General features: G+C 41.3%; 1 protein-coding gene and 1 long non-coding RNA gene across 4 annotated transcripts in view; one reads left to right on the top strand and one right to left on the bottom strand.

Moving 5' to 3' along the window:
- The window catches only part of nemp2 (nuclear envelope integral membrane protein 2), a 33,918-nt gene extending 32,164 nt beyond the window's left edge, over window positions 1–1,754 (bottom strand). For 2 of the 3 annotated variants that reach the window (XM_059647161.1, XM_059647160.1), the window contains exon 1: window positions 1,547–1,754. In XM_059647161.1, coding sequence (XP_059503144.1) covers window positions 1,547–1,640 — 94 coding nt within the window. In that variant the 5' untranslated portion in view covers window positions 1,641–1,754. Of the gene's footprint in view, window positions 1–334 lie in introns of all 3 variants that reach the window. The other variant, XM_059647163.1, reaches the window with a different exon arrangement.
- LOC125454460 (uncharacterized) lies at window positions 1,429–22,576 on the top strand. The gene is made up of 2 exons (XR_007247998.1): window positions 1,429–1,886; window positions 21,907–22,576. It is a non-coding gene; the product is annotated as an uncharacterized LOC125454460 (long non-coding RNA).
- Window positions 22,577–22,833: the final 257 nt, after the last annotated feature.

The following is a 22,833-nucleotide window of genomic DNA, read 5'->3' as shown; positions in this document are numbered from 1 at the left end:
AACATAAAATGCCTATAATATTAAATAATAATATGACTGAAGATATTTTCCCTGATTAAATCTGAAGCAGGTCAGATCATTTACTCTGCATTAAATATATAATTAAAGTTTAAAAATTCTAAGCTCCAACAGATTTCTAAATACTGTCACTTAACTATTATTGCATTGTTGTCAAAAACAAAAGTTGCTGGAAAAGGTCAGCAGGTCTGGCTGTATCTGTGAAGAAGTCAGTTAATATTTCCATCTGGCGACCCTTCTTCAGAACAGCACCCGCAGTTCTTTCGATTTCTATTGCATTCTTGTGTTGTATTTTATACCTTGCAGGCCTACTTACATCATTTCGCAGTTGTGGGCCTCCCTTGCTGGGGGATGCAGTGCTTTGAACTTTGATGTGAGTTTTGTTTTCATCAGGGCTGTTGAATTTCCAACGTAGCTTTCTGCTTCCACTGGCATGCGTGGAAACCAGTTATATTTTCACGTGAGTGGCACTTCATTTTTCAGTTATACTTAGTACCGTTCCTGACATACTCTTCTACACCACTCAATGAAACCATTTCTTTGACCCTCAACTACATGCTAGAAATATCCTGTATCTTTCTGTTAAGTAATGATGCCTCTAATTTACCTTTGCTATTGACACTTGCCTATTGTACTGCATCATGCATTCCAAATTGCTGAATAGCCAGCCCCATGGTTTTGGCAAGAAAATGGTGTTGAAACTCCTGAAAGGTACTTTCGGCTTTTCACTCTAATTTTCATTCAGTGTCCCACATCCCCAAGTTAACATATATTGAAACGTTCCTGTGTACTTCATTCCTAAGCCACTGAAAAGTATCTAGATTGTAAGTTACGCAAGGGGTATGGGGTGGATAGTAAGCATAGTATTTAAGTCATTGGAATCCGCCAGAATGGGCCACCCTATCCCCGTAACCATGCGTACATTGCGTAGTTCACATACACTGCTGCTACTGAGTATCGGTGTTGAGGCAGTGGATATGGTCCCAATCAAGTGGGCTGCTTTGTTCTGGACGGTATTAAGCTTCTTGAATGTTGTTGGAGATACACCCATCCAGGAAAATGGAGAGTATTCGAGCACGCTCCTGACTTCTGCCTTGTACATGGCGGATTTCTGAAGAAGGGTCTAGGCCCGAAACGTCAGCTTTCCCGCTCCTCCGATGCTGCTTGGCCTGCTGTGTTCATCCAGCTCTACACCTTGTTATCTCTTTGGTTTACAAATTGGCTTTTTAAGCAATTATCTGAAGATAGAGCCGGGACGCGGTCATATTGAGATAACAAAATACATCCGGTCATGGCCAAAATGAATTTCTACGGCCATGAAATAAATGTTGCATATGGACAGGGTGGTGAAGGAGACAAATCGTTGCTCTTCTCAAACCTGTGTACCATGGGAATACGCCAGTCCGCAACGAGGGTGGCTGCGGACCGTCCCCTACCGCCCAAGTTTGCAGCTCCTCCTGGCGAGAGTGCTGCAGCTCGGCCAGGATTCGCCAGTTTTAGACTGAAAGTTTAAGCCGCGCTGCGATACCTTGGGGCACTGCCGCTGCTCCGTTCACCAGAGCGACAGACGCGCAGAGCCAGGCACCCAGGACGCTGCCGAGCCTCCGCTGCCACAGCCACATTACGCCTCCCCGTCGCTATTCCCAGTCACGGCAACTCCTCTCTTCCCGCTCACACATACACTTTCGTTTTCTCGGCGCCTCTCTGGAGCCGCATGCGCCTTGTCTTTGGACAAATCTGCTCCACTGGTGACTGGCTGAGGTTTTGCGTCTGTTTTGTTGGACAATCCCCTCATTGCAGGGAAATCTTAAAAGAGTTTCTTGGAGTTCAAGGTTAGTCGTCAGGAGGCAGCTTGTTCAAGCTAGCAGGTAAATCATTCAAAATTTCATTTTTAAACGCCTTTACAGCTTTATTAATCATTAAAATGACCCAATTTTTTTTTGGGGGGGGGGCGTGGGAATCAAGTTTTGCCCGCACAGAGTGAGCGGAAATCCGTATTTTCACATCATTCAACATACCGGAATATAAAAAAAAATCTAAAGTTGGCAACCCGAAACTTCAGTCGGTAAATTGCAGGGGCAAATTGTTGTTGGTTTGGGGGTGTGGGGGAATGCAGTTGAACTTCAACCCATTGGTCATTGAAAAGCAAGGCAATCACTCATGGGTGTAATTATTTTATTATTTTGATTGGCAAACTAGCGAAATGTCACAGGAATGAGTGTTGGGGAATCAACGATTCATGGCTAGATTAATGACATGGGTGAAGGGATCAATGGCGTGTTGAGTGTGAGTGAGTGGGCACACTCAAAGGCAGGTGGTGTACAATGTTGGATGTAGTGAGGTTATTCCAGTCTGGAATAAGAGATAAAGCAGAAATGCATTTGAATGGGGAGGAGCCACAGAATTCTGCAGTACAGGGGGACCCGGTGTGTACATTTTCATTAAATTTCAGCATGTAGATAGAGCAAACACTTACAAAGGCAAACAGAATATTTGCCTTTATTGCATAGATAATGGAGTATAGTATTAGGGAACACTTGCTATGAACAAACACCGAAGTTGCCTGAATAACTCAGCAGGTCTGGTGGCATCTGTGGAGAGAAAACAGATTTTAAAAAATTTGTTCACAACATCTGAGTGTCGCTGGCCGGTCACCATTTATTGCATGTGCCTAGTTGCCCTTGTGAGGGTAGGTGGTGAGCTTCCTTCTTGAACTGCAGAAGTCCATTCCAGGATTTTGACCCAGCAATAGTGAAGAAATAGCGATTATATTTCCAAGTCAAGGTGATGAGTGGCTTGGAGGGGAGCTCACAGGTGATGTATCTGCTATCCTTGTCCTTCTAGATGGAAGTGGTTAGACAGGCTTGGAAGTTGCCATCTTTAAAGATTTTGGAAAATTTCTGCAGTGCGTCTTCGTAGAGTCATAGAATCCTACAGTGCAGAAGTAGGCTGTTCGGACCATCAAGTCTCCAAAGAGCATCCCACCCAGACTCACTTTCCCTCCACCTTATCCCCATCACCATGCACACATTGTGTAGATCTTACACACTGCTGCTACTGAGCATCGGTTTAGACAGAATGGATATTTGTGGATGTGGTCCCAATCAAGTGGGCTGCTTTGTTCTGGATGGTGTCAAGCTTCTTGAATGTTGTTGGAGATACACCCATCCAGGAAAGTAGGGAGTATTCACGCACACTCCTGACTTGTGCATTGTACGTGGTGGATCAACTTTGAGGAGTCAGGAGATGAGTTGGTCTTCACAGTATTTCCTAGGCTTTGACCTGATCCTGTACCAACTGTTTATGTGGTGAATCTGGTTCAGTTTCTTGTCAATGGTAATCCCAAGGATGTTGATAGTGGTGGGGTCAGGTATCATAGCACCTTTAAATGTCATGGGGTGGTAGTTATATTGTCTCTTATTGGAGATGGTCTTTGCCTACTATTTACATGGAGCAAATGTTACTTGCCATGTGTCAGTCGAAGCCTGGATACTGTCCAGATCTTGTTGCATTTGAACATGGACTGCTGCAGAACTGAAGAGTTGTGAATGGTGCTAAACATTGTGCAAACAGCAAACATCTCCATTTCTGACCTTGTGAAAGAGGCAAGTTCACTAATGAAGCAGCTCAAAGAGCTGGTTAGGCTGAGGACACTATACTGCAGTAATTTCTGCAGAGATGTCCTGAAACTGAAATAACTGGCATCCAACAACCATAACCATCTTTCCCTGTGCCAGGTATGACACTAACCTGCAGAAGAGTTTGCCATTGATTCTAGTTTTACTAGGGCTCCTCGATGCCACATTCAGCTGAATGCAGTCTTGATGTCAATTGCTGTCACTCTCACCTCTGCTCTGAAATTCAGCTCTTTTGTCAATGTTTGAATCAAGGCTGTAATGAGGTCTGGAGCTGAGTGGCCCTTGAGGAACCCAAACTGGGTGTCACTGAGCAGGTTATTGCTGAGCGAGTACTGCTTGATAGGATTGATGACACCTTCCGTCACTTTATGAATGATTGAGAGTTGACTAATGAGGCAGTAATTGGCTTGGTTGGATTTTCCCTGAATTATTTATACAGGACATATCTGGACAATTTTCCAAATTGTTGGTTAGGTGCCAGTGGTGTACTTGTACTGGAAAAGCTTAGCTTGAAGAACAGCAAGTTCTGGACCACAAACTTGCAGTATTATTGCCAGAATGTTATCAGTGCCCGTAGCCTTTGCATTATCCACTGCCTCCAATTGTTTTTGATACCATGTGGCTTGAATCAAATTGGCTGTAGTCTGATCTCTATGCTATTGGGGATCACTGGAGGAGGTCGGGATCAATCATCCACTTGGTATGTCTGGCTGAACATGGCTGAAAAAGCTTCAGCCTTATCTTTTGCATTGATGTGTTGGGCTCTTCCATTATTGAGGGTGGGGATATTTGTGGAGCATCTTCCTCCACTGAGTTGTTTAGTTGCCCACTACCATTCACAACTGGATGTGGCAGGACTGCAGAGCTTGGACGTGATCTGTTGCTTGTAAGATCACTTAGCTCTGTCTGTCACTTGCTGCTTATGCTGTTTGGCATGCAAGTGGTCCTGTTTGGTAGTTCCACCAGGTTCATCTTTAGTATGCCAACTGCTGCTCCTTGCATGCCCTTATACACTCTCTATTGAATCAGGGTGATCCCTTAGCTTGATGGTTATTGTTAAGAGGGGATATGCTGATCCATGAGGTTGCAGATTGTTCTGGTGTACAATTCTGCTGCTGTTGATGGCCCACACTGCCAGATGGTACTCAGTCATGAGTTGCTAAATTTGTTTGAAATACATCCCAATTAACAGAGTGATAGTGCCACACTGGATGGAGATATTCTTGATGTAAAGGCAGGCCTTCAGCTCTAAACAACTGTGCAGTGGTCACTGTTAATGATCGACTGTCATAGACAGATAGCTCTGCAACAGACAAATTGGTGACGATGACGTTAAGTATGTTTTTCCCTTTTGTTGGTTCCCTCACCACGTGCTGCAGGCCCAATTTGGCAGCTATAATCTACAGGAGCCAGCCAGCTCGATCAGTTGTGCTGCTGCTAAGCCACTCTTTGTTGTGGACATTTGAAATCCATTACTAGTACATTTTATGCTCTTGCCACCATCAGTTCTTCCTTCAGATGTTGTTCAACATGAACGAGCACTGATTCATGAGCTGGGGAAGGATGGTACATGGTAATCAAGGAAGTTTCCTTGCCTATACTTAGCCTGAAGCTGTGAGACTTCATGGGGTCCAAAGTCAATGTTGAGGATTCCCAGGGCAACTCCCTCCTATCTGTATACTACTGTTCCACCACCACTGCTGGGCTTGACCTATCTGTGGGACAGGACATATCTGAGGATGGTGATAGTGTTATCTGGGACATTTTTTTGTAAAGGATGCTTCTGGAGGTATGACTGTGTCAGGCTGTTGCTTGTCTAGTCTGTGAGACAGCTCTCCCAATTTTGGCACTAGCCCCCAGATGTTAGTGAGGAGGGCAGTTGAGCATCAACCACACTGCTGTGGGTGTGGAGTCACCTGTAGACCAGACAAGGTGACGATGGCTGGTTTCCTTCTCTGAATAAGCCAGGTGGGTTTTTTTTGTCAATTGTTTCACAGTCATCTGTAGATTTTTTTTTCCTAATTCCAGACCTATTTTGTTTATTGAATTCAAGTTCCACCGTCTGCCATGACGGGATTCAAACCTGCATCCCTAGAACATGAGCTGAGTTTCTGATTAATAGTCTAGTGACAATAACCACAAGTCTGTCACCTCCCCGTTCATATTTCAAGTCCAGTAACCTCCTCTAGAGCCGAAGTATTCTTGCTAGAACTGTCCTGGGCACTGGTGCATCAGACCCAGGTAATGTGGGCAATTTTGGTCACTTGCCTTAAAGAGGAACATATTTGCTTTGCAAGCAGTTCAGAGAATTTTCACCTAAGTAGATTTTGGGGCAGGGAGATTGCCTTGAGAGAAAGGATGGAACAGATTTGTTGGAGTTTGGAATGTAAGGTGACCTTCTTGTACAAGACAAGATACTGAATAACTGTGCCCGCATGGGGCAAGGACAATGTTTTCAGTTATAGGGATTCTAGAACCAGGGACCACAATTTTAAAAACATTTAAGACACATATTTAAGGAGGAATTTCTTATCTCGGGGAGTCATTCGTCTATATCATTTTCTTCCCCACCCCACACTATTTATTTTTTAATCAGATATCTGTTCGGATATGCTGTGACAACAGTAGACGCTGGAGTAGGCTATGCGGCCCTTCGAGCTAGCACCACCATTCATTATGATCATGGCTGATCATCCACAATCAGTATCCTGTTCCTGCCTTAACCCCATAACCCTTGATTCCACAACCTCTGCAGCAGGTTGGAATTGAGCCCAAACCTCCTAGCTCAGAAGTCAGGTCACTAATTTAGCATTGGCTGCTGGGTCATTGAATATATTCAGACTGAGTTAGACAAATGTTCAACTCTCAAGGAAATTAATGCTTATTTGGGCAGGCAGAAAAATTAAGGCACAATCTGATCCTCCACAATCTTATTGAATGGGAGCACTGACTCAAGGGATGTACTGGTTTGCTACTGTACCTATTTGTTATGTTTGTATGGCTATTTGCCATTACTAGTTGTTGGAGAAGCCTTCTGCATTTCCACACTGAAACGTTTCTGGTATGCTGAAGAAGGGAACAGCCCAAACACACACCATATGTTCTTTCCACAGATGCTGGTTGTTCTGTGGGTTTCTTGCGTTCATATTTCCATTATTTACATCTTTTTGTTTTTAATTTGATTGCCCAGTTGGAAGCTTTGGCCTGTTCAAATTGAAGTTGTTGCCTTCAAACTGTGCAGAAGGTCGGCTGTTCATTTTGTTGATAATAGTGTTGTCAATTCTGATTGGAGGCATTCTGCAAGATTTAATCATATGACATTTAACCACACAATGTCTGGTCATGCAGCACCTGTCATGTAATAACTGAAAAACATCATTGCATCGTTCTTCCTATTTCATTAGACTTGAATTCTGTGTAAAACAGTCAGCTCTATACTGGGAGCTTCAGTCAAAGCAGATTTCTACATGGACTTCAAGCTTCAAAACTGGCTGTGCAGATCAACCTGAATTAATCAAAGAAGTTGGAAAAAGTACTTCTTAATCATCCTAAACTCAGTTTAGCACCAACATTTGTAAATCCTTCCCTGACTTTGGACTGAAAAGGGGGGATCTCATAGGATTATAGATTTGATCTGTGGTGCAAGGTTTGACAGGCATGGATCAGCAACTGCTTCACAATGTTTCAATCAGCTCATTCATCTACACATCTAATTAATGTTCAACTACACATCATGTAGATGTCTGTGTCTGTATAATGCACTGACACAGCAAGACAATTGTAGAATGTTGTCTCCCAGCCTTAGCTACTCCGACTCAAAACCTTTGATGGAAATGTATGTGGATAAAAACATAAATAAGTAAGTTAAATGGACTTTTATAAATATATAATTATATGTAAAAAAAGCTTTCTAAACCACATCAATGTCACTCCACTCCTAGTCAATATGTGTTGCCACACTATTTGTGTCATCTTTTTCTCATTATTGGTTCCCATGTCCATACATATAATAGCTCAGATTTAGCGTTAGGAATAACAAATGTTCACTGTTATTAAGATGCAAGACAGCAATTTGCAGTGTTTTAACAGTCGCCTGCTGCAACCATCTCCTTCACTTCACTAAGTCTAAGGGTATTGGCTTACGACAGTAGGAGAAAACCATCAACAAGTCTTGATGAGAAGTGCCTCTTGTTTAAACAAGGGGTAGTTTATTGGATGATGGCAATCAGGTACAAGTTTAGGTGAGACACCTCATGAGGTTACTGGAAGTCCTAAGAATATAATTTTTTTTTATTTGATAAAGATCCTAAGATGTTTTTCCTTCAACCATACAATTTTAAGGAAATTTGGGGATTTTTTTCACGCATTCGTGGAATTTGAAAATTGTTGGCAAGACCTGTATTTGTTGCTCATTCACAATTGCCTTGTGAAGATAGTGGTGAGGGACTTTCTTGAATTGTTATGATCTATTTCGTTTGCCAAGAGTGCCCAGTACAGGAGGAGTTCCAAACATAACAGGTTTTAGTTACTAATGAACAGTCTTTCTGCCTTTGAAAGAAAATACTTTTACAAATGTGCAATCCCATTCTTGAGTATTTTAGTTATTGTTAAAGATTTTTTATTCTTTCTGACTCTTTTAACTCTCCCTCTGTTAACTCCATCATTTTCCTATGTTTTGTTTGGCTTTCTGAGTGGGATTTTAACACTAATTTAGATAGTCTAACTTACACTTCCTGATTTAGACATTGAATGGAATATAATGCCATTCCTTGTGGTGAGTCGGTGGCAGGGAGTATATTTAATTATGTGGGAGGTTGGCGGGTGACTCCCAACCTCCACTCCAATTAAGTCTGTGATGACAAGGCTTATAGACAGTCTTCTTGTCCCATTGCCAGTTGAGGTTCTTAAGTAAACAATTAATATATTCCTGAGATGGGGCTCTTGCTGTCTCTCCAGCCAATGGCTGAGATTACAGTTGCTTCCAGTAAATGCAGCCCTGCAGATTTCAGTAAAGATTCTTAATTCTTCTAATTTCCTGCAATTTCTGTTTTTGTTGTTTCAGATCTCCAGTATCCGCAATTCTTTAGTTTATTATCTCAGTCTTAGGTTGCACAGAACAAAACATTTGTCATTTTTTTCCCCAAGAGGTAAAGAATTTGGATTGAGAGAAATGGCAATAGACCAAACTGCTGTAGCCTACTCACATTTTGGATGCTGCATTGAATGATGCAGCACAGAAGGAGGCCAGAGCTATCCAATTAGTCTCTTCTCTCTGCTCTTCCACATAACCCTGCATTTCCCCAGCAACTATTTATTCAATTCCAGTTTACCCACATGTAAGGAGGATGAGTCATGATGAAAAGCTATTGATTATTTTGCACTCTGATGTAGAAGGCCAATACAGCCAAATCATTGTGGATGTATGTATTAAGGATTAAATTAAGGCCAAACAACTTAACTTTCTAATGTAGGACATGTTACCTCTGATGTGAAGAATTGGTATAGTTTATCCGTGACTCAACCATTGCTCTGGTATTTAAAATTGTGTGGCCTCATTATTGACATGCTGTGCGGGTTGGTGTGGGTGTTTTAACTTAAAGGAAAAAGCAATTCCAGTGGGAGTAGTTTTTATTGCATGTACTCCCCCTGTACAAGATGAACCTATTTTGAACTTGTATGATTGTTCTAAAAGATCAGTTTTTTCTTGCTGGTTTAAAAACCTTAAAGATTTTTTGTGATCTGTGTGTCTGACACGGAGGAACAGCCAAGTGAAGAAAGACTAATACGTTTTGCTTTCTCTTGTCCGTATAATCACATGATATAAAAATAATGAAATTGTTATTCAACTATAACAGTTAGGTTGTTTCAGTTGGTTTACAACAATGTTAGACAAGAGACAAGAGAAAGCTCCAGTGCTGGAAAGCCTTAATCTATCACACTCTGGGAACCAAATTTATACATTAGAACAAAGTGGTTTGCCCCATTATAATGGCATATATGCATGGCATGCAACCCAATGCCATAACATTGGTGACAGGAGCAAGTGCAGTAAGTTGGTGGTATATCTCCCAATTTTTAGTTTTGAATCTGCCACATTAACCAACATTCCTCTCTCAATTAACTCTCACCCATCCCTGAGGGGTCAATATCAAGGCCAAGCATGCCATAGATTTGCTTTAAACTTAACCACCTCAACACACACATATACAAATTTAAAATAATATTTTGTGGTCAAGATCATCTGGAATCTTTAGAATCTTAAAAATTTCCACCGGACAACTACTCAACCTCCTCTTTTCCAATGAAATCATGTCCAGTTTACAGAATTGTTCCACATATCCAATCTTTTCAACCCCTCAATCATTGTTGTTTCTTTCTTCTCTTATCATTTAATTGCTGTAATATCCTTTTTATAATGAGGCAATGAGAATGATGTAAAATGTTCTAAATGTGGTCATACCAGTGATTTACAAAGTGACAGGGCAATCTTTCCATCTTGTCTCAACATTGAATTTTTAAAATGAATTCCTAAAATCTGTTTTGCTTTACGTGCTGCCACAGAGCATTCTTATAATAGCATCAATTTATTTCCAGAATCCCAGACTTGTTTTATTTTTCATATTCTTCTTTTAACCACTTAATAGTTCTTTACTGGTTTTCTTTTCGTCTGCAATATGTGAAGCATTTTACAATTCTAAAGAATAGTTTAAAATTCTCTGTAGCTTATACTGTACAGCTTTCCAAGCCACCATTTCTACTAGTTTTGTACAATTTACACAAACATAGAGCTGATGTAAGTAGGTTTGTTAGTATGGGCTAAAGATTAATTAATGGACATAGAACAGACAGTAAGAATCAACAGATAATTTTCAGGTTGGCAGGCTGTAACTTGTAGGGTACCATAAAGATTAATGCTTGAGCATCAGCTATTTACAGTTTAGAATTTATGTTAGTTATGTAACTGAGAGGAGAGAGCGTTTTGCATCCAACTTTATCACATAGTTAGAAAGAAAAATAGCCCTGAGGATTTTAATGGGTTAAGAGTGGGCAAACATGTTGCACATGGAATATAATGTGAATTATTCATTTTGATAGGAAAAAATAGAAAATCAGAATATTTTAAAATGGTGCACAACTGAGAAACATTAGTATTCGGAAGGATCTGAATGTCATTGTATACAAATCACAGAAAAATTAACATTCAGGTACTGCAAACAATTAGGAAAACAAATAGTATGCCAGCTGTTGCAATAAAAGAATTTGAGTGTAAGATTAAAGCACTCTGATCATAACTGCATAAGGCCTTCATGAGACCCCACCTGGAATAATGGGAACAGTTTTGGTCTATTTTCCTAAGAAACAATGTACATGTTTTAGAAGGAATTCAGGGTCATTTGACACAGAAAATGGATGGGGAAATTATCCCATGATGATCGAGTAAATTTCACTCTTATTTCCTAAAATTATAAGAATAAAAGTTGATTTCATTGGAACATATAATGTTCTTAATGAGATTGGCACTATGTAAATACCAGGAGAATGTTTCCCCCTCAGTGGGGATTCTTAAACGAGAGGTCATAGGCTCAGTATCAAGTAATGGCCATTTTAGAATTGCAGTGAGAATCTCTTCATTCAGAGGTTTATGAACATTAGCAATTTTCTACTACCGAGAGCTGTGAATGCTCAGTGACTGGATATATTCAAGTCAGATGCCAACAGATTTTGAATATTGAGGGAATCGAGGGATTCGGGCATTTGTGCAGTAAGATGTAGCTGAGGTAGAAGATCAACCATGATTTTATTGAATGACAAGGCAGACACAAAATTCTGAATGACCTTTCTGTGCTCAAATTTCTTGTATTCTTTTCTTGCCTGAAAATGTAGCCACTGTACTAGACTCCTATTTTCAGATTATTAATGGAGGCATTACATGAAGAAGAACACAAACAAGCAACATCTGAGCTAATTGGTAAAATCCCATTCCTTGTATCACCACCTTCTGACTCTGTTGACAACCAATTACAGATCAATTGTAAAATAGTTCCACTTCCTTTAGCATGTTTGCTAGGATAGCATATCTGATGGTGAGATCCTGTGTCTTGTTTGGAATTCTCTCAATCAGTCCAGCAAAGCTTGGCCAAAATACTGTCGTTCTGTACTTTAAGCATTGTTCTTTGCAATCAACGTCACTAAAGTAGCCTAGTAGAAAGGGTTCAGTTCGTCCACTTCACCAACACCTTCCACCCCAACCTTAAGTTCACCTGGACCATCTCTGATACCTCTCTGTTTCCATCTCTGGCAACCACCTGGAGACTGATATCCATTTCAAGCCCACCGACTCCCACAGCAACCTAGAATATACCTCCTCCCACCCACCTTCCTGCAAAAATGCCATCCCCTATTCCCAATTCCTTTACCGCCACCATATCTGCTCCCAGGATGAGGCATTCCACTCCCGAACATCTCAGATGTACTCCTGTTTCAAGGACCGCAACTGCGCCCCCCCCCCCCCCCCCCCCCCCCCCCCCCCCCCGCCACTGGCAGGGGTTGAGAACCCCCTCAACCGTGTCTCCCACATTTCCCGCAACTCATCCCTCATACCCCCTCCCCGCAATAACAAGCAAAACACAATCTGCCTCGTCCTCACGTACCACCCCACCAACCTCCGGATCCAATGCATCATCCCCTGACACACCCGCCATCTGCAATCCGACCCCACCACCAAAGACATTTTTCCCTTCCCATCCTTATCTGCTTTCCGGAGGGACCACTCTCTCCGGGACTCCCTTTCCACTCCACACTCCCCCCCCAGTTCCACCACACCCGGCACTTTTCCCTGCAACTGCAGGAAGTGCTACATCTGCCCCTACACCTCTATCCCTCACGCCCATCCTGGGCCCCAAGAAGATTTTCCACATCTGCTAATGTGGTATACTGCATCTGCTGTCCCCATTGTGGCCTCCTCTACATCGGGGAAACCAGGCGGAGGATTGGGGACCGCTTTGCAGAACGCCTATGCTCGGTTCGCACTAAACAACTGCACCTCCCAGTCGCAAACCATTTCAACTCCCTTCCCATTCCTCAGACGACATTTCCAGCCTCGGCCTTCTGCAGTGCCACAACGATGCCACCTGAAGGTTGCAGGAACAGCACCTCATATTCCACTTGGGAACCCTGCAGCCCAATGGTATCAATGTGCACTTCACCAGCTTCAAAATCTAACCCCCCACCACTGCATCCCAAAACCAGCACAGCTTGTCCCTGCCTCCCTAACCTCTTTCCTCCCAACTATCCCCATCTCCTACCTCCTAGCCTCTTCCCGCACCCTTGACCTGTCTGTCCTCCCTGGGCTGACCTATCCCCTCGCTAACTCCATACCTACACTCACCTTCACTGGCTCCATCCCCGCCTCTTTGATCTGTCTGTCTCCTCTCCACCTATGTTCTCCTCTATCCATCTTCTATCCGCCTCCCCCCTCTCCTTATTTATTTCAGAACCCCCTTCCCCTCCCCTATTTCTGAAGAAGGATATAGGCCCAAAACATGAGTTTTCCTGCTCCTCTGTTGCTGCTTGGCCTGCTGTGATCATCCAGCTCTACACCTTGTATTCTCAGATTCTCCAGCATCTGCAGTTCCTATTATCTCCAGGAGAAAGGGAACCCTGTTTAAAAACATCCAATGTTGACATGAAATTGAGACTTAAAAATGGTTTTAATTTACAATTTTCAGCTAAAAGAAGATCTTTCTAATAGCTTTTTTTTTAACAAAGCTCTGGTTAAAAACACAACTCTAGTGCTGCTACTGATTCGACTTCCTGTGATTTTGAAAGAATACACATGTCCTTGAGAGGGTGCAAAGGAGATTTACCTGAAAGGTTTGATATTAGCTGCTGTATTTGGCTGGAGAAAATAGGGTTATTTTCCATGAAGTATGAGAAGTCACGCGTGATTTAGAGGTGCACAAGATTATAGCAGATTTACATAAGAAAGACAAAAGAGAGGTTGTTAGCATTACCTGATGTACAACGATCAGGGGACAAAGACATAAGATCATGGGCAAAAAACACCAGGATTACACCTCATTGGGGAAACATACTGGTATTCTAGCCCTGCTATTGCAGCAACATCACAAAAGTAAATAATTTCATAAAAGTACACAAAATCCCCAAATTTACTTTTCTTGGCCAAGGTTGACAAAAAGCATGGACCAGGTTTCTGCACTTAACAGGAATTATTATTACAAACAATTGATTCTAACTTCAGGGAAACAAATATGGATTGTCAATGTATAACTCTACTAGTGAAAACTCTAACCCTCTTTTTAAAACTTCCCCTACGTACAGACCAACACAGAACAAAATAATAATTTGGTGGTGTGAGGAACTGTGAAACAGTTAATTGCTGCTCTCAGGGTTCACTAAAATGATCTTTTCAGTTTGTCAGAGCTTGCTATTTAGTGACCTGTCTCTCTTTCCAGGTACTTTCAGTTCTTCCAGGAGGCACAGAGCAATGGGCTCACAACTTATAAAGTCTCTGAATTAATGGCTAAAAGCAGCAACTGAAAACGGAAAATAAACTGACTATCTTCAGGCTCTAGGAGCTTCTTTCATTCCAGGGACAAAGTTGGCAGCCTCCTTTCTGGAGGCCTGGAGGTTTCTGGCCATCTCATTCACACCGAAAAGCTGATCAGCTACCTGGAATCAATCAAATCATTGTTGTAGACAAAAGGCCTTTGTCATTGGTCAATGCAGTGATGACAAATTGTCAATCAGCTAATCGTTGCTGTTTGAATCTAATTTTTTTCTACACATTCTCTAGTTTCAGTTGTCTGAAGTAATTTCCTCCCACTGCTTGATTAAGCGGCATGGTGGCACAATGGTTAGCATTGCTGCCTCAGCACCAGGGACCCAGGTTCGATTCTAGCCTCGAGTCTCTGTCTGTGTGGAGTTTACACATTCTCCCTGTGTCTGCGTGGGTTTCCTCCGGGTGCTCCGGTTTCCTCCCACAGTCCAAAGATGTGTTGGTTAGGTGGATTGGCCATGGTGTTCAGCGATGTGTAGCTTAGGTGGGTTATAGGGGGATGGGTCTGGGTGGGATGCACTGAGGTTCCGTGTGGACTTGTTGGGCCAAAGGACCTGTTTCCACACTGTCTGGATTCTAAAAATACAGCATTGTATACAGTACTTACAACAAGTATCAGTAATCTGCTTTTTAAAAGTGTAGTAATCCCATCCACACTCCTTGGGTTTCAAAACAATCCTTTTCCCAATTTAGTCCACAATCAAAAATACAGAAAAATGAAGTGAGATGATATTTGCACAGGGGAGGTATGAGGAAGAAATTGTTTACATAAGGAGCTGAAGTTACCTGAAACTTTCTGCTTAACAGAGTTACGGACACAAATTTGGTCAACTATTTTAAAGGAAATTGGAGAGCACTTCAGTGAATAAACTTTCTGGGCTATAGGAATAGAGTAGATATGTGGGACTGACAGAATTAGTCTAAGGAGAGCTGGCATGAACTCAGTTGGCCAAATGCCCTCTTCTGTGCTGTTTTTCTTCATGACTTCAGAACACTCCTAACTTTGTACAGTAGTACTGAGATTGAGAAAGAAGAAAATGCAATGTATGTTTTTGGAAAGATAACTACAACCAACCCCTATGTGTTTGTACGAATATTCGTACAAGTTCAATTTATGTTGTATGTGCATAGCAATTGTCATGTGGATGTTGTATTTGAAACATTTGAAAAAAACTCACCATCATTGGTTTAATCATATTATTTATGCTTTTTCATTTTGTCCAATACTTGATGTCCCACATACCTTCCCTGGAATGAATTAAAATACTTAGTCGATGAGCATTTTGATATTCGAAGTGCCCTTTTTATCTGTGGTTTGTGAAATATACTGGGAAGACTTGCTGAAAGCAGCTAACTTGAATTTATGCAGGTGGGACCAACAGGACTGCTTGATAGCTGGTGAGTCAACACAGAACAAAAGAAATGCTGATGATACAACTTAGACAGTGACTATTCTTTTGCAAGCATGAGAAAAGAAAGTGGTGATATTGGTTCAAAGTTTGTTCAGCAAGCTCAGGTGAAACAGAGCCTATGGATATTTAGGAATGAAAGAGAACTGAGAACTTCATAACAGGTTTAAAGTGTGGTGAGGTTGATTCAGAGAAATTATTCTGAATGATTCAGTAGGAATTGGTGCTGGACAGTGTTGGAGAAAACAACAAATGCCAAATTTCATAATTAGGTGAAGAAAAGGGGATACATATTTCTTCAACGAGTTAAAGACTGAACAGGACAAATTTGGAGAGTGAAATACTGGCAGAACTCACATGCTAGCCACCTTTTGGAAAGTAAGTTGGTAGAATATATAGTAATGCGATTTTACATTGGCTCCGTGTCTCCAGCTTTTCCAGTTAAGTTTACAAATTTACAGATGAGAGCAAATAATATTGGAATTGTAGGATATATGACAAATTGTGGCAAATTTTGTGACAGCCTTCTAAAAATGTCTCCATTCATAGAGCCATACTCCTCAACTCCATGCTCCATATTCATAGTTATAAGTTTCTAATGTGGCATATTATAAAATTTCTTTCCATACTGTTTAGTCCTAGTGTTCAGTAACCAATTTAAAGAAACCAAAGTGCTGGTTAATTGTAAACTTTCAATCATCAGTGCTTAGAAGTTTGACTGAGCCCCAAAGGAAAGCTATCCCTGTAGCTGAATAGATGAGCCTGAGGCGCTTGCAAAATTGGGCATTGGGCCTCATCATCAATAAATCAGTGAATTGCAGAAACTCACTGATTACCCTGAGCAGATCACAGAAGAGAATCGATGAAGAAAATGTTACGTCAATTGCTGAAGTCATTAATGGGGGCTGTGGGAAAAGGAGATAAGTCAGGGGCTAATAATCAGTTGCCTCAACAGGGATTGATTAAGTCTGTGAGTTAGTTTACTTAAAACAGTGAACCACATATGAAGCAGATGTTGCAGTTCACCAACAGGAGGCTGGAAAAACCCAGCAAGCCAGACAACATCTGGAGAAAATGAAAAGTCAGCATTTCGAGTATTACTTTTCTTCAGCACTGAGAAGTAGAGTTACTGCTGGGTAGAGTTGCAATACAAGGAGCACATTGAATCCTTAAAGGCGATGTACATATATAATACATATAACCGGGCCATAGTAATCAGAAAGATCATCAGTGCACATCAAATGAAGAGAATCTGTGGGGATCTGGAAGGAGGCATCACTGGCTGGCATCAGGGGTCAGAATTCACTGTAAGGTAGAAAGTAATCGGGCAGGTTGCAGAGCTAATGGAAATGTGGGAAAAGAATCGTGGGTTGGGGGGAATTGTAGATGGCAGCAGCTTACATGGCTTAATGTGGAATGAGATAAACAATTAGACCCAAAGTTCAGGTGATTCTAGCTACTCGGTTGACCTCAACAGTGACTTGCATTCCCAGCAATGTGCCGCAAAAATAGTATGACTTGAAGAGTAAAGAAAAATGTCCAATTAATTGGGCATGGTGAAAGATGTCAGGATATATGGCAACTGTATCATGTTGGTTATGCTTAACAGTCATACCATGTTGACTATATACAACGATTGTACTATTTTGATGACATAATGACTGTTACTCAACTATAATAACTATACTACGTTGGTTCTTGTCATGAAGTTAATGGTATGGACTATTAAGATTTAATCCCATTGATTCATATCTGGGACCTCTGTTTGAAAGAAAACAACCTTCAATGATTCAAGGTGTTCTGAAGAAGTCACCTGACTTCAAAATAGCAAAATTTGACCAGGAATTACAAAAATGAATGCATAAACAATATTGCCAAGGAATTAATTTGCAATAAGATAGTTGAAACTGACAATAATAACAGACCTCTCATTTGCAGGATTGACCAGAAACAAAGGACATGCAACAAACTAATTATGCAAAGAGGGCTCTAAGGAACTCTCTATCTGCACAGTTGGGCTGAGAAGTGGCAGATGGAGTTTAACCCTGAAAAGTATGAGTTGATTCATTTTGGAAGGACAAACTTGAAAGCAGAATACATAGTTAACAGAAAGATTCTTGGCAGTGTGGAGGAACAGAGAGATTTTGGGGTTCATGTCCACAATTCCCTGAAAGCTGCCACTGAGGTGGATTGAGTTGGTAAAAAGGCATTTGGTGCGTTAGCTTTCATTAATAGAGGAATTGAGTTCAAGAGCCGTGAAGTTATGCTCCAGCTATACAAAACCCTGGTCTGGCCACATCTGGAGTATTGTGTCCAGTTCTGGTTACCTCATTACAGGAAAGATGTGCAAGTGTTGGAAAAGGTGCAGAGGAGATTTACCAGGATGTTGCCTGGAACGGTTGGAAGGTCTTACAAGGAAAGAGTGAGAGAGCTAGGACTTTTCTCTTTAGAACGATGAAGGATGAGAGGTGACTTGGTAGAGATGTACAGAATGATCAGACGTATAGATAGAGTGGACAGCCAGAGACTTTTTCCTAGGGTGGAGGTAGCTATTATGAGGGGGCATAGTTTTAAATGGAGGTAGATTATAGGGGAGACGTCAGAGGTAGGTTCTTTACTCAGAGAGTGTTGGGGGCATGGAATGCATTGCCAGAGAGGGTAGTGGAGTCAGCCTCAATAGCAGCATTTAAGCAGCTATTAGATAGGCATATAGATGATAGTACAAAGTAGGGGTGGAGGTTAGATAGACCTTAGATTTTGGGTAAAAGTTCGGCACAACATCGTGGGCCGAAGAACAGTACAGGCCCTATGTTCTATGTTCTATCTATTTCAGTTGCATCCCGATAGCTTTGGTAGTGGGAGGTTAGAACTTCTTCATTGACATGGATTGCCTGTACATTATGTACCAGTTGTCCATTGTCACATAATTGAAACTGTACTTTGAAGAACTAACATGAACAGCTGTTTGTTACAGAAATGCAGTACCTTCAAAAAAGCCTGCAGGATGGAATAATAGTACAGCAGCTCATTCTCAGCACATTTTTTTTCAAGCTTGGATGAGGTGGGGTACATCAGAGATAGAGAAATTAAAAATGAAAGAAATATTCAAGTACCACAGCACCCATGCTGGAAAAGGACTGATTGTAATTTGAAAGAGACCCTTGACTACAATCCCACTGGAACTTCAAGACCAACATCAAAAAACATAATTCTTTTTTATTGTCTTTAACTTCCTTTTTGAAATTCCACCTCTCCCACCAGGTACCTTTTTGTTCTGTTTGCTTGCACTCAAGTGCATGTTTATTATGAAATTTATCTTTTTAAGTAATATTTTTACTTTTAACTAAGTGATTTTTTTAATGGTAACAAAACAAACTATTCACTTGCTAACTCAAGAACTCTCTGGTTTGGTTTTTCGTAGACTTACACATGGTTTGTATATTTCCACATAGCTTTAAATATGGAGTTGAAAGGGTTCACTATTTTAAAGGAGACATGAGCAATTCATATCATTTAAGCTCTTATACCAGCCTCAGGAGTGAAAAGAGAGGAATGTATTCATCCTCCCGATTTGGCTGTAACACTTATTGTTAGTTTTTAATGTTGAGAAAGAAATAGAGGCTAGACAACACACTAAATACTGATGTTTTGAAAACCGTTCACATTACAGAAGAGGAAGTGCTGGAGGTTTCAGATAAATCTCCAGGACCTGATCAAGTATGGCATAATGGTGGCTCAGTGGTTAGCACTGCTTCCTCACGGCACAAAAGGCCCAGATTTGATTCCACCCTTGGTGACTGTCTGTGTGGAGTTTGCATATCCTCCCCATGTCTGCATGAGTTTCTGGGTTTCCTCCAGGTGTTCCAGTTTCCTCCCATAGACCAAAAATGTGCAGGCTATGTGGATTGACCATGGTAAGTGCAGGGTCACAGGGATAGGGTGCAGTGGGTGGGTCTATGTTAGATGCTGTTTGGAGGGTTGGTGTGGATTCGATGAGCCAAATAGTTTGCTTCCACACTGTACGGATTCAATGATTCTTAGTGTATCTCCGGACATTGTGGGAAGTTAGGGAGGACATTTCAGAGCCCCTAGCACAAATATTTGTATCAGATATTAACACAGGTGAAATACTGGAGGTTAGTTAATGTTATACCTTTTATTTAAGAAAGGCTGTAAGGAGGTCTAGGACCTCTAAACCTGTGAGGTGATTTTGAAAGAAAGGTTTTACATGTATTTGGAGAAGCAAGATTGGTTAGAGTTAGTCAGCATGGTTTTGTGTGAGGAAGATTGTGTCTCAAACTTGCTTGAACTTTTTAGTGAAGTAACCAAAAAGATTGAGGGCAGAGGGGTAGACATTGTCTACATTGACTTTAGAAAAGTCTTTGATAAGGTTCCAAATGGTAGACTAATTAGTAAAATTACATCACCATGGGATTCAGAGTGAGCTTGCCAATTGGATACAAAATTGGCTGAATGGTCGGAGTCAGAGGGTGGTGGTGGAGGCTTGCTTTTCAGCCTGGAGGCCTGAGACCAGTGGTGTTTCATAGGGATTGGTACTAGGTTAACTGATGTAAATGATTTAGATGAGAGTATTGGAGGCATGGTTTGCAGATGACACCAAAATTGATGGCATAGTGATAGTGAAGAAGGTTACCTAAGATTGCGAATTGATCTTAATCAATTGGGTCAATGAGCTGATGAGTGGCAGATGGAAGTTAATTTGGAAAAATGTGAGCCATGGCATTTTGGCAAATCAAATAAGGCCAGGACTTGTACAATTAATGGTAGGGCCCTGGATAGTGTTGTCGAACAGAGACTGTAGGTTCAGGTATATAATCTTTTGAAATTTGCACCACATGGCATTTAGCATGCTTGCTGTCATTGCTGAGATGTTTGAGTATAGAAGTTGGGATTGTATGGGATGTTGGTGAGGCTCCTTCTGGAGTAGTGTGCAATTCTGGTTGCCCTGTTAAAGGAAGAATATTAAACAGGAGGTTTCAGAAAAGATTTACCAGGATTTTGCTGGGAATGGAGGTTTTGAAATAGAAGCATAGTGTGGAAAGAGTTTTTTTCACTGGAGCATAGGAGGTTGAAGTGTGACTTTATTGAGGTGTTTAAAATCATGAGGGCCATAGATTACATGAATAGCAAGGGTCTTTTTCATAGGGTGGAGGAGTTCAAAACATGGGAGCATATTTTTGAGGTGAGAGGAGAAAGATTCAAAAAGGACATGAGCGGCAACTTTTTACAGAGAGGAATTTGTGTGTGGAATGAACTGCCAGAGAAAGTGGTCGATGCAGGTACATTTACAAAGTTTTAAAAGAAATTTGTCTAAGTTCATGAATAGGAAAAGTTTGGAGGGATATGGGCCAAGTGTAGGCAGGGGGATCTAGTTTAGTTTGGGAACATGGTTGGTGTGTACTATTTGGACTGAAGGGTCTGTTCCCATGCTGTATGACTATTATCTCCAAAAACTGTAACATGTTGTTTATATAGAACAGCTGTTCTTTTTTATATATAAGAAACAATAAACAACTGTCTCAGTTTTAAATGAGGCATTTACAGGATTGACCTTCTCCCAATATCTTGCTATCGGGCTATGTGCTTACAAATTCATACATGAAAACCTCCCACTTTCTTCAGGAGCCCCATGGGCTTGAAGTATTTACGCGAATGTAAATTATTCCTATTTAATGAGGATGCGCGAAGGGTTCCCAGCTAGCTGCACAATTGAATAGGTTCAGCGTACAACTGGATTTCAGAATCTTTACGGACGTGAAAAATAACGTTCATTTGTGTTTCACCATCTGCATGTCTCATGGATAAATATCCAGTGTGACCCATTGCCTAAGCGAAGTGCACAGAGAGAAAAAAGCCAGGATGAGCATGAAGTGATCTTTTTTTTGTTGTTGTTGCAATTTTCTTGTTTGAAAAACAAACAGCCTTTTATTTTTCCTGTGTGGGGAAAATGCCCCATGATACACACTCACCTCCACGTTCTTGATTGAGATTCCAGTCCCCCTGTGAACACATGATAACTTGGACAAAGCCAGAGGGAAAACTTGTCAAGCTAGTCAGCCGGAACGCGATTCCAGCTTTCTTTCCTGAATTCGCTAACCGAAAGTCCACGTTAGAAGGGAGGGGATGGGGTGGTGGTGCGGAGGAGTCTGGTTGACTGCAGCGTCGGTTTAATAAGGCTGAAGTGGCAGTGATATTTCTGGCTGCGCCTAATCCTGTCTCTTTCTCTCTGCTTGTTCCCCAGAGCTTACTGAAATGGGAAGGGGGTTGGTTTTGGATTCTGAGGCTGGCGTGGAACGTCAAAGGAAGCCGGACCAGCTCGGAAGCACTCCGCTTTCTTCTGAAAGTCAGGTTTAAGATTATTGCGCCTCAAATCAAAACGGGAAACTGGTGGGAAACATTGCGGAAATTGACTTTTTTTTTGCTGTCAGAGTTCCGAAGACGGATATGGCGAAGCATCATTCCAAATACAAATCAAAAAACATTTGAAGGACTATTATCTATCAGATTCATCTGATTTAGTAATGTTTTGTAGCGTTGGATAGATAGCATGCATCAAGACTAACAGATGATAATAATCTGAGATGTGCTATCAATTATCTCAGTGTCATCATGATTGTGAATATGTTCGCATCGGACAATACTAAAACGTCGTGTACTGCCAAGGGCTGATACAACTGCATCTCCAGAGTCCAGTGGGAGACCGCTTTGTCCTTCTAGCGTATGTTCAATGCTTCAGTCTTACAGAGCCAGGTGTTGTTACTAAACTCACATCATCTGTATCAATAATTATGTTAATATATTGTATATCTATTTTCCAATCAATCCTGTAACCCGCTGTGAACTTTAAACCGGCTTTCCGAACATGGTCATGTACAATACTTGTCAGTCACAAAATAAACATGATCTAACAAGGTTGGGTAATGATTTAATAATGATAAAGCATGGGTGCGGCTACCTCCCTTACCAACATAGATTGCCAAGGTAATTTCATTGAAATAACTTATACAGGATCAGAAGGTCATTCGGCCCCTCGAGTCTGCGGTGCCTTTCAGCTGATCTTCCACCTATCCCTTTGAAAGAATAGATCCCCACTTACGCCTTCGTGTTTGAGATAAATATGAAATCTACTGGAGGTTCCAAGTTAAAATAAATAATGCATCTATTTCTC

Source organism: Stegostoma tigrinum, chromosome 7, assembly GCF_030684315.1.
Source record: "Stegostoma tigrinum isolate sSteTig4 chromosome 7, sSteTig4.hap1, whole genome shotgun sequence".
Taxonomy (NCBI): domain Eukaryota; kingdom Metazoa; phylum Chordata; class Chondrichthyes; order Orectolobiformes; family Stegostomatidae; genus Stegostoma; species Stegostoma tigrinum.
The sequence above is the reverse complement of the archived record's forward strand: the minus strand, read 5'-3'. Positions and strand labels throughout refer to the sequence as shown.